Raw genomic sequence first — 12,308 nt, forward strand, 5'->3', positions numbered from 1 at the left:
GCGTAAACCGGAACGCACGAGATGTGGGAAACAGAATATAGTCTGTGAAACGGGACCTTTTTACCGCCAAAATATTTAAAACGTAAAAATAATTTATAATGTGTTAAATAACTAATATAATGTAATTACTTAGAATTATTTATGCCGCTACAACAATAAAATTTATATTGTTCCAACTGTGGTGTTAATTACATAAAACACGACTTTACGGCGAAATAAAGAAGGGACTCTATATGAACTCCCTTAGACGAACAAACAGTTTTTACATTCGATCATTAACAAACAAATGAAGAACAAATAATTAAAAATAAAAATGAAATCCGAAAATCAAAAAAAGATGGCATGAGGCGATGGTTTGCTTATTAGATATAAAATAATGGGACTTTAATTGTTTTTATGATCGAACAATCACCAATAGTCATCGAACAAACGATAATTGATCAAATCTGAGCGATAAAAATAAAGATATCTAGTAAAGGGGCCCACTTAACGGTGATCATTTGTTTAATTAATTATAAATAAATAAAAGACGAACAAACACTTTATATTCGAACATTAACGAACAAACGACTAACAAAAAAAGAGGGGCTAAATTCACTGAGTCGTTTATTAACATAGAATCACAGATTAGTATAATAGCTACCTACTACGTAATACGGACAATTTTTACATTCGAACATTAACGAACAAATAATTAAAAATAAAAAAAAACTGAAAATCAAAAAGGGGGGCCAAATTTACAGAGCCGACGTGCATAGATACACAATTACACATTGTGACCATAGATGCATTTAATATGGATGTGACCATTGTGTAATTGTGTAATATCTGTGTTTATTGTTTACAACAACAATGGAGTATTACGTTGCAGGCTCAAATTTGTTTAATCAATGGTTCGATGATCTAGATTTTTTTTCAGAATTTCGTAAAATGTCTAAATCTGAAGATCCAAATTTTGACTTTAGATTGGCTAATTTAATGCAAATCAATTGGTCATATAATATATTTCAACTAAGAAAAAATCTTTATTTATTGGGCGCCTTTGACGGTAGGAAAATCGCTAAGAAAATTGATATACCAGAAGAGTGCAGAAAATCGCCACTCGTTGCCGGTAACGACTACAACTTGGTTATTGGCCACAATAATTCGAGTGCCCTTTGGATATTGAATTTGGAAGATAATAGCATAAAGAATGTTTATTTGGATAGAGAATTGCCTCTTGAATTATCGCCCAAACGTAATAAAACAGATAATGAGATACAAAAGCTTGTTGTTAATAATTTTTCATGCCTCTACCTTACTAAAGGCAAGAATGTTTATAGCGGAATACTTCCAAGTTACATAGATACAAGCCACTGTAATGGACATATTATTGATGTTGCTTGTGGTTATGAACATTACATGCTTCTCACTAGTACTGGTTATGTCTATACTTGGGGAGATGGCAGGTTTGGATAAGAACAATATTTATGTCTGTTTTTTTTTTCTATTGTGTCAATTGGTGATCAAGATCACAATGTACCTGAGTCACTCGGTGTCAGGTGGCTGTTAAAATGTAAATTTTGTCACTGAACTTAAGACATGAAGTGGAACTTTCAATTGTATAGTATAATGACAGACCCAACCTAAAACTGACTGTGACAGAAATTGGTAGGAAAGTGGTACCTACCGATCAGGGGCTACAGACTACAGTATTACTGCCACTTGAAGCTAGCTTTACAAACTCGAATAAGTGACCAGTGTTAATAATAAAGAAATTCAAACTTTTTTAAGCATAAAACCATTGTGCCTTTTTATTGTACTCATAATAAAAAAAATGGAATTGTTAAATTAAAACATTTTACGATGATTTTTAGGAGATTGCAACTAGGTCAGGATGATACAAGCAATTTAGAGACACCCACACAGGTTGAAGCCCTGGCTGGAATAAAAATTATTAAAATAAAAGCAGGTGGGTGGCATTCCATGGCACTCAGTGAATTTGGGGATCTCTATGTTTGGGGCTTGAATGACACTGGTCAATTAGGTATAAAGGAAAGTGAAAATGACTTAAAAAGCTATGCTTTACCAAAGTTAGTTGATCTATATGATGATAATGAAGAAGTTCATCTCCAAATTAAGGACATAGCCTGTGGCTCGAAGCATTCTGTATTATTATTAGAAGATGGCTCAGTTTGGACCACTGGTGCAAATAAATATGGACAACTAGCATGCCCACAATATCCAAACTCAAAAAACTTCAATAAGGTCTGTGTAATCAAAGAAGCATGTAGACTGAAATGTGGACCATGGACAACTGTAGTTGTATGCAATTAATGTATGTAAAGATACTTATGAAGCCCTTCAAAACTTTTGTTAAGTATATTATGTCCAACTATAATAGACTTGTCGATAGTAACACATTTACGTAAAAAAATATTGTGTTGGGTTATGCTTATTATGTAGATAATATATTATTACATAAATAAACTCTACTTTTGTTTAAATTTGTGTTGTTGAACACTGCTTTTGCATGCAGAAAGAAAACCCAAACGACTAAGACCGTGTCACAAACTTTTATTTTGTATTTTATAAAATGTAAAAATGTTAATTCTAAACTAGATTATATTGTGCACAATAAAAAATATTTTTTTATTAGAAAATACAATTAAACACCGCTAAGAAAATCATAACAAATAAAAACATTTGGAATGGCCAGCCAATTTAATATCAGTCAGTTAGACCCAATTGAAATATAATCGCAATGGGATTATACTTCTAAAAGGCAACATAGAAATGCAGTCATTGGCTGCGCTTTGCATCGCCAAACATCCAATGCCGCAGGTTCGACACTATAGTGTGCTTAGTGCGAGTTTTTTAACGTTCTCGATAGCGTAAAAGTTAGCTCATATTTGTATGGAATGGGATCGTTTGCCTATGTTCCATCCCGACAGGAGCCCTCTTCTTCGATATAGCGAAGGCGTTCGACAAAGTCTGGCACAACGGTTTGATATACAAACTGTATAACATGCCAGACAGACTCATGCTGATCATACGAGACTACTTACTTGTCGAACCGTTCGTTCCGATATCGAGTCGAAGGAACGCGTTCGCGCCCCCGTCACGTCACAGCCGGAGTCCCGCAAGGCTCCGCCCTCTCCCCGTTACTATTTAGTTTGTATATCAATGATATACCCCGGTCTCCGGAGACCCATCTGGCGCTCTTCGCCGATGACACCGCCATCTACTACTCGTGTAGGAAGAAGGCGTTGCTTCATCGACGACTTCAGACCGCAGCTACCACCATGGGACAGTGGTTCCGGAAGTGGCGCATCGATATCAACCCCACGAAAAGCACAGCGGTGCTCTTCAAAAGGGGTCGCCCTCCGAACACCACGTTGAGCATCCCTCTCCCGACTAGGCGCGTCGACACCTCCGCCACCGCCATTCGCTCAATCACGATGTTCGACCAGCCCATACCGTGGGCCCCGAAGGTCAAATACTTAGGCGTCACCCTCGACAGTAGGATGACATTCCGCCCCCATATTAAGACGGTACGCGACCGTGCCGCCTTCTTTTTAGGACGTCTCTACCCGATGATATGCAGGCGAAGTAAAATGTCCCTTAGAAATAAGGTGACACTCTACAAAACTTGCATACGCCCCGTCATGACCTATGCAAGTGTAGTGTTCGCTCACGCGGCCCGCACTCACTTAAAATCCTTCCAGATTATTCAATCCCGTTTTTGCAGGATAGCCGTCGGTGCCCCGTGGTTCGTCAGGAACGTCGACCTCCATGACGACCTGGACTTAGAGTCCGTTAGTAAGTATTTGCAGTCGGTGTCGATGCGCCACTTCGATAAAGCGGCACGACACGAGAACCCTCTCATCGTGGCCGCCGGTTACTACATTCCCGATCCTGCGGACGCCCAAAACACGTCATCTCGGATCCTCCTGATCCACTAACGGTGCTTTTAGGTACTTCAAGCACCGGTCACCGTTCTCGTCGAACCCGTCGCTTGCGACGAAGGGCTCGACGAGTAAATTAACTCTCAGACACAGCCCACTGAGTTTCTCGCCGGATCTTCTCAGTGGGTCGCGTTTCCGATCCGGTGGTAGATTCTGCGAAGCACGGCTCTTGCTAGGGTTCGTGTTAGCATCGCCGTCAGGTTTGAGCCCCGTGAGCTCACCTACTAGCCACGGTTACGCTGAAATAGCCTCTCAAGGCTATCAGCTTAGGTAGGAAAACAAAAATTGCCTATGTTGCCGTTAGGCGCTGTTCCAACTGCATACAAAATTGGGGTAACTTTTACGCTATCGAGAACGTTAAAAACCTCGCAGTAAGCACTTAAACAACACATCACGTACATGTACGAACGACGGTCTTTTTTGGGTTATAAAGCGCATCTTGTGTTTACAGTTTTATTGGCAATCAGTCGCAGTGACCCTATGGCTTGTATGTTGTGGATGGCGAGCTTGAACTATCTTGAAATTAAATTTACTAAACACCAAAACAATTAATACTTTTGGGCTAAATGTTAAATGAATGATGTTCCACCGAGCGTGTGTCATGGTTCAGTGGGTCGACTAGTTGATTGGTCGTCAGTCGAGTTATTCGTAACTTGTAAATGAGTAATCTCATCCTGAAAATGATATTGGTATGTATGATTAAAATTTGTGTTTAATTTTAGACACATAAGATCAAAGTCACTAACTAGGTATTTTTTAAGTAATATAATTTTTTATATTATTTAATTTGTAGACCGACGGTAGAATCCTTTTAGACGTTATACAGCTTTTTTCAAATATTTTTCATTCTATGATAGCCAACGAGAAAATACCTATACCAAATCATCTAAAGTTCTAAACCATTATCAACATAATATCGGGTTTGAATCGAATAAAACCTTTTGTGACTTAATAACCCGGATCAGAACTTTGGATGAGACAAATTGGTTTCTGATTTAAACTACTTTTGCGGTATAATATGGGTTTAATCTCTCATTTTTAATTGTCGTTAGATTATTCTCAACGTTTCGAATATGGGTAGGTAGCCCTCCTCTACAACACGGTAAATGCGTTCCTACAAAGTCTCCTGTTTGCCAAACCGTGTTATATGAAACTGGAAGCCAGTATAAAAAGGACAGTAATTTTTCTGAATGAAACTTCTCAACTATGCCTGTATATATTCTTTTACTTATTATACATAAGAACTGGTGGTAGGAACTCTTGTGAGTCCGCACGGGTATAGAGCAAGAGCCCGCGACAGCCAGACCTTCGTTATTTTATAAAAGCTGAAAGTTTCTCTGTGTATGTCTCCAACACAGGTAAGAACGACTCGCGATTATAGAGTTTCGATTGTGGTTACTTGGGCAGGTAACAGGCAGTAAAGGAATATAAAATAGTACCTTAAATTCGTTAAAGTATAAAGGTTTTTTTTTTAATATTTACTCCAGAATATCTTTAGAAATCATGATATCCGTTGCCGGACACTTTTTCCAGTTGTTACCCCCTGCCAGACACCCCTAAACTTTAATAAATTTTAATTATACTTTCGTTATACTATAAAAGCTAAATTTTATATATGTTACTTAGGGACTTATAAAAATATGTTACCCCAATAGCCGGACAGTTTCAATGGTTCTTACATCTTGCCAGACACATTGACAGCCCGCTGTAGGTGCGAGCGCGAGGTAGCAACTGTTCAAGCGGGTGTGAGCGAGATAGAGTGCTTAGTCTATTGTGATCTTTTAAGATATCCAATAAAAAAATTATTTTATTACGTTCATGGCAATATTATAGAAAATAAAAATGTTATTTTAATATTATAAAGTACAAACAAAATATTATATGTCAAAGAAAAATATTTAATCGTTCTTATAATTTTCCTCATTGTCGTCGATATTGAACTGATGAATAAGTTTCTGTAAAAAATTAAGAAAAATTATACAATTTGAATAATAAAAAAATTATGTACAATAATTTGTCATAATAATTACATACCTGATTGAGTTTTGAGCGAATCTCTAACATAACTCGTTAGTAGATCTTAGCGTGTGCCAATCCACCACAGTCCTCGTGACGGGAACGGAATCGGGAGCGCGACCGAGCTTCATAATGACGGGACGGTGGTCTGAATCTAACTCTGAAACTACTTCGATCGAGTGTAAGCGCAGAGTTAGGTTTTTTAATAACGCTATGTCGAGTATATCCGGGCGATGCGCGATATTTAGCGGGTAGTGAGTCGGGGTTAGCGGAGCGATGATATCGAAGGCGAGATCATCGACTAACGCGTCGAGCCGCCTGCCATTAGGGGTTGTGGTGTGTGAGTTCCACCTGATGTGTTTACAATTTAGGTCGCCCGCCAGAATGACAGAGCTTCCCATGACGAGTAGCGCCTCGATATCACTGCTTAGAACGGATAAATCCTATAAACGACAGCTGATGTGCAGTAAAAGATCACAATAGACTAAGCACTCTATCTCGCTCACACCCGCTTGAACAGTTGCTACCTCGCGCTCGCACCTACGGCGGGCTCTCAATGTGTCTGGCAAGATGTAAGAACCATTAAAACTGTCCGGCTATTGGAGTAACATATTTTTATAAGTCCCTAAGTAACATATATAAAATTTAGCTTTTATAGTATAACGAAAGTATAATTAAAATTTATTAAAGTTTAGGGGTGTCTGGCAGGGGGTAACAACTGGAAAAAGTGTCCGGCAACGGATATCATGATTTCTAAAGATATTCTGGAGTAAATATTAAAAAAAAAACCTTTATACTTTAACGAATTTAAGGTACTATTTTATATACCTTTACTGCCTGTTACCTGCCCAAGTAACCACAATCGAAACTCTATAATCGCGAGTCGTTCTTACCTGTGTTGGAGACATACACAGAGAAACTTTCAGCTTTTATAAAATAACGAAGGTCTGGCTGTCGCGGGCTCTTGGGCTAGTAGGTACCACCACCCCGCCTATTTCTGCCGTGAAGCAGTAATGCGTTTCGGTTTGAAGGGTGGGGTAGCCGTTGTAACTATATGTACTGAGACCTTAGAACTTGTATCTCAAGGTGGGTGGCGCATTTACACTGTAGATGTCTATGGGCTCCAGTAATCACTTAACACCAGGTGGGCTGTGAGCTCGTCCACCCATCTAAGCAATAAAAAAAAAGAATGATACTTCTTAACTATGCTTGTTTTAATTTTTTTACTTATTATACATAAAAAACTGAAATTTCTGTCATTCCCATAAATTGTGTGTTATGAACACACATAATGTAGTTTTCTAAATAATTCTAGACAAAAATCTCGTTTCGTATTGTAGAAGTACCGTGTTTTATGAGCTTTTTTCTTTTCGTGTTAGATTGGAGCCATGTTGTAAAATACCGTACTATAGCGGGGTTACCTGTACCTAATAATTTTCATGGTCATGAACAACTAATAAAATAATGACAATAAGAAACGCGAGGTTGCTAATTAATTCTTGATTTCAAATTACAATAAAAGTTAGTAGTAAGATATTTTTAAACGAAATTCCATTGATATATTAAAATTCATTTATTTATGATAAACATTCTGCATAGAATGGAACGTTTCTTAGAGGGTGGGCAAACAGGGGTGAGTTGAACACATATTGATCGTTTTAGACTATGCTTTATCTTTGTTACTCTTCAGCCAGAGCAGCTTGACTAAATGAGGAAGTATGACGATTATAGATACGTGTAGATATTTAACGACTATGTAGATACACAGGAACCGCCCGGTAGCAATCATCGTTGCAAGCGGTTCATTGTGCATTTCGGGCTACTATTTAAAAATATCTTTTACTTGTGTCCTTTTGTGCACAGTAAAACAGTAAGTCTTACGGTAGGTAAATATTCTCATTAAAATTCATTCATAAATAATACATGTACGAACTACTTATAGATGTGGTTTATACGTTTTTAGGACCTAGTTTAAACATGGAGGAAGTGGCGAAGGAGTACATAAATTATGCAAGACAATTCACTTCCACAAACAGCTTAAGTAAAGCATTCGATATGTACATGTTGGCGTTCGAGAAATGTCCAGCGATAAAAAATCGGTACGAGCCCGAATTCCGTAATGTAATCATCCAACTGAACGAAATGCTGGCGGAGGACGACAGAATGGAAGACCTCTTTAATAATTTCGGGAAATCGATTCGAATGTTTCCAACCAACATTCACCTGTTGAATGACATCGGAAAATACCTATACAAGTTCGGCTTTTACTCCGAAGCTTGGAATCATTTTCACGATGCGATATTTTTAGATACCGGAACGGTAAATGCCGAGAAAAATTTAAACTCTGTTAAAAATCTTCTGGTTGACCGTTGGCAATATAGACTGCTGAATGATAAAATACGCAACGAAACATACCGTCAGGCCATTCACGACACGCTCAAGCCGTTCAAAGACACAGTCTTGGACCTTGGTACTGGTACTGGTATATTGTCGATGTTTGCTCATGAACTAAAACCAATTGCTGTCACCGCTGTTGATACTTCTGAAGCTATGACGCAATTAGCTGAATGCGTAACCCAAGGCAGTGGCATTCTAGATATCGTCATTCTTAACAACGTACCTACAACAATGAACTTCTTAGACATCGGTGGTAAAAGGTCTCTTTTAATCACAGAAATGTTTGATGCCGGTTTGTTCGGTGAACAGATTTTGCAAACTTTAACTCATGCTTGGGAGAATTTTATTTCCAATGTGGGTAGAATCTTGCCTAAGAGGGCCGAGTTTTTTGTTGTTGGAGTTAAGAGTGATGATCTCATTAGGAAGTACCAGTTGCAATCATCAACTAAAACTCTTCTTAACATTCCTAACCTCAATGTTCATATTTTGAACCACAACGAAACCTATGATTCTGAAGATGTTCACCTGTATAAGGATCTAGTATACATGACAGATACAAAGTCTCTCGTGAAAGTTGATTTCAACAATCCTGATGACTTAATGGAGAAATTAAAAAGAACTGAACCTTATGAAGTCGAATTCCGAACTAAGGAGAAAGGGGAAATAAATGCTGTTATTGGCTGGTTCAATTTGTATTTGTCTGATAAGATTTCTCTGACTACAAATCCTCGTTCACCTAAACGATCTAACGCCTGGCAACAAGCAGTCTTTTTTGATAATATCCCTCGACATGTCAAAGAAAATGAAACCATTAAATTGGATTTTTTTATGAATGCAGGAAAACTAACACTAGGCAAAGATTCTAACTCTCACATTGTTCGGATTTCCCCTGAGATTCTCAGATTTTTGAATGACGCAGAGTTTATTAACGCTGTGATGGGATGTATTGGCATGGCCAGTGTTTACTTGGGTCAAATGACTGATATGTCACAAATTTCTATTGCTGATTTGTCTCCGTTCCCGTTGTTTGGCTTGCAGATGCTTAAAAGGGGCGCTCAATCACTGATTTGCGTTGCTAAAACTCTCAGTGACAAACGCTTTTTCAAGAAAGTATTTAGAGCTAACAAAGTTTCACTCTCGAAAGTGAATATCCTTGTTGGAGATGAATGGGACCAAGAGGTATTTGGAGAAGACAAATACCATGCCATAGTTGGCAACTTTTTGGATTTGTGCGGCGATATTGACTTGCGTATGAAGGAAATATGTCTACATCTGAAACATCTCCATCTTTTGCCAGGCGGTCTGTACATGCCTGCCGAAATAAGAATGATAGCGCAGGTGATCCGTAGCCATTGGGTAGATATCAACAATAAAGTTTACGATGAAAACGTCTGCGATTTTAAGGTGGCCACACATTTGAACAGATTCTCTATTTCTCAAAATTTCTGTATCGACTTCGGGCTTTTGGAATATGAAGCTCTAACAGATCCTGTGGCGGTCGGCACATGTAGCGAAGAAATGGTCACGGACTCCGCTCTTGTGGTAGTCAAAAAGGGCGGGGAAGCTAACGCAGTACTCTGTTGGTATAGCATTGAACTGATGGAAGATTTGTGTGAAATATCAACCGGCAGAGGCGATAGTTTCATCGATGGCCTCTTGTACTTGCCGCCTAAGAACGTCAATTTGGAGAGTGGAGAAGAAATTAAACTGTTACGCAGCACGGACGTCGAAGGCGCATTCAAGGTAACAATTGAACCGCCTGTCCCACCGCCGGCAGCGCCTAAAGAGCCAGAAGAATCTGCTGATGCCATGGATGAAGCGGCAGCACTCCCAACCGCTGCTGCTGCAGCCGCCGTTTGAATTACACCATATATACGGTACATCTCACGTATTGATCTAAAGGTTTTAGATTTTAGGTAATCTACGTAATGTTAATTTATGTTCGCACCTTGTATACACTTCAGTGTTGTTACATCTTTGTATTATAATATAATACTTACATTAGAAAACACTGCATTCACACTTCTGTAGTGATACCATGAAATTGTTAAAACGATTCATTGTACATGATACAATTGGTAAAATGTGAGCTTATTTTGGTATGATTTAATTGAATGGAATATACAGGGAGTGTTTGGCAACCGTAAGTTAGTTAATTTTTTTTTAAGTTTTTGTCAGTGTATTTCTAGTCCACTGAGTTTCTCGTGGGATCTTTTCGATGCGTCGCGATTGCGATACGATGGTAGATTCGGCGAAGCACTGCTCTTGCTAGGGCTGATGTTAGGAAATTCTTTCAAGTCTAGTCCTTGAGCTCAACTACCCGTTCTGGTGTAGCTGGAATAGCCTCATAGGCTACCAGCGAATAGGTAGGGGAAAAAATGTATGTATTTTTAATAACCTATATTTTTCCCTACCTCATTTTCTAACACCGACCCTAGCAAGAACAGTGCTTCGCTGAATCTACCACCGGATCGGAATGGCTACCCACTGGGAAGGTCCGGCAAGACACTTAATGGGTTGTGTCTACGTGGTGCCTAGTTCGCTCTTCGGACTCTTCGTGGTAATCGAAGACTATTTCTAAAAGGCTAAATTAATAAAAAAAGAGCGCAACACAGAGATCTGGTCAATCTTAGTTTTAAAAAAAAACCTGCACTTTCGCCAAATGAATGTGATCGATTTTTGTGCCATTCTATTTTGGAATATATTTTTTAACTACTTTTATGACGGCTCAAAATCAACGTTTACTTAGGTATTATTTATTGTATCCTGAGGAGTAATTGAAAAGGGTATCAAATATCTGTCTTTTAATATCATATCAATTAACTAAAAATATAAGACTCTTGTTACACACGAGAGCCCCAAAAAAATTATGTTTAATGTTAATATGTGGATTTTTAACGTAAATCACGATTAATGTAATAGATTCATATCGTAGTCAACCTTTTTATCTCAAACTAATTAATAAGCTTAATGTAACCTAAAGTTAGTTTATCCCCCATTATGATATATTAACTGTTAGGTTTAACTTTATCTAGCTGTCAAGAGATTGATGTGAACTTATTTACCTACTTAGTGCAAGTCGCTACACTTGCTAGTAAAAAAGAAAATAAATGTCAAAACTATCAATAATCAATCAGTTTAGTTACTTAATCAAGTTACTTAAGGATTGCTTTTGTTTTCTATCTTCTTGGTGTTCAAGGTTAACATCAAAAGAGAGTAAACACTATAATCCACATACACCACGTTTAATAATTACTAGATATTACATATTATTATTATTTCCAATATGATATTTGAAATGAAATAAAAGTAGAAATAATACTAGAAATGTTGTTTTAATGTTAACAATAATCTTAGATTCTGATATTTTATATTTGAACTTGAATTGCTCGTTCTTATCGAATATTATTACTATTTATTATTATTTATAAAAAATATAAAAATTAAATTATATAAATTTATATATTTATTATTATTTACTATTACATTATAAATCGCGTATAATTTAGGTTTTATTACTAATTAAATGAGGTTCTACGAAAAAAAAAATTGCTTACAACTCGACCAAGCTAAGTTTGCACCTCGCATCGATTACGTCACATTGCCGCTTAGCTACGGTCTGAAAAAAGGATTCGCTATAGCTAGTTATAACTTTAAAAATGTAAACAAATGTTTGTTAGATTTTACTTTGCATTAATCGTTTTTAACAATATATATATTAAACATAGGTACATTAGAATATAGCGATATCGGGTTTTTGTATTAATACCACTCGAGCGTTCTTGCACTTTTTATAATAGTGGAGGAGGATGACTTCGTTAAGACACTACTTTTAATCTATATACTTGGCATTGCCGAGGTCCATGAGCGACGGTCCACAAAGTTAACAAAAAACTGCATTAAGGCACTCTAAAATAGTGCCCAGTTATGAAAACAAAGTATATAAAT

The 12,308-nt window shown here is 37.5% G+C and overlaps 2 protein-coding genes and 1 long non-coding RNA gene across 5 annotated transcripts; 2 read left to right on the top strand and 1 right to left on the bottom strand.

Annotated features, from left to right (window-relative positions):
• Positions 1-753: 753 nt before the first annotated feature.
• On the top strand, positions 754-2,469 carry LOC101738197 (RCC1 domain-containing protein 1). Of its 2 annotated transcripts, none has more exons than XM_012697419.4 (2): positions 754-893; positions 1,857-2,469. In XM_012697419.4, exons 1-2 carry the CDS (start codon positions 853-855, stop codon positions 2,314-2,316), a joined length of 501 nt encoding a protein of 166 aa, XP_012552873.1. In that variant the 5' UTR covers positions 754-852; the 3' UTR covers positions 2,317-2,469. The 2 variants fall into 2 exon arrangements, with proteins under 2 accessions (XP_012552873.1, XP_004923056.1); XM_004922999.5 differs by having other exon boundaries at positions 774-1,448.
• Positions 2,470-2,540: 71 nt separating this feature from the next.
• LOC101737134 (uncharacterized) lies at positions 2,541-5,610 on the bottom strand. Its single transcript, XR_210155.4, has 2 exons — positions 5,387-5,610; positions 2,541-4,621 (listed from the first exon to the last, which is right to left on the bottom strand). It is a non-coding gene; the product is annotated as an uncharacterized LOC101737134 (long non-coding RNA).
• Positions 5,611-7,534: 1,924 nt separating this feature from the next.
• Positions 7,535-11,688, top strand: LOC101744972 (protein arginine N-methyltransferase 9). Of its 2 annotated transcripts, none has more exons than XM_038015861.2 (2): positions 7,535-7,849; positions 7,927-11,688. In XM_038015861.2, the coding sequence occupies exon 2, from the start codon at positions 7,941-7,943 to the stop codon at positions 10,218-10,220; it is 2,280 nt and encodes a 759-aa protein (XP_037871789.1). In that variant the 5' UTR covers positions 7,535-7,849; positions 7,927-7,940; the 3' UTR covers positions 10,221-11,688. The 2 variants fall into 2 exon arrangements, with proteins under 2 accessions (XP_037871789.1, XP_021209000.2); XM_021353325.3 differs by having other exon boundaries at positions 7,577-7,845.
• Positions 11,689-12,308: the final 620 nt, after the last annotated feature.

Source organism: Bombyx mori, chromosome 15 (assembly GCF_030269925.1).
Source record: "Bombyx mori chromosome 15, ASM3026992v2".
Lineage (NCBI taxonomy): Eukaryota > Metazoa > Arthropoda > Insecta > Lepidoptera > Bombycidae > Bombyx > Bombyx mori.

Excerpts from the sequence above, each read along its gene's own strand:
- LOC101744972 (XM_038015861.2), top strand. The coding sequence starts at position 7,941 with ATGGAGGAAGTGGCGAAGGAGTACATAAATTATGCAAGACAATTCACT.
- LOC101738197 (XM_004922999.5), top strand. The coding sequence starts at position 853 with ATGGAGTATTACGTTGCAGGCTCAAATTTGTTTAATCAATGGTTCGAT. Across the intron at positions 1,449-1,856 it reads TATACTTGGGGAGATGGCAG|GAGATTGCAACTAGGTCAGG; the intron begins GTTTGGATAAGA and ends GATGATTTTTAG.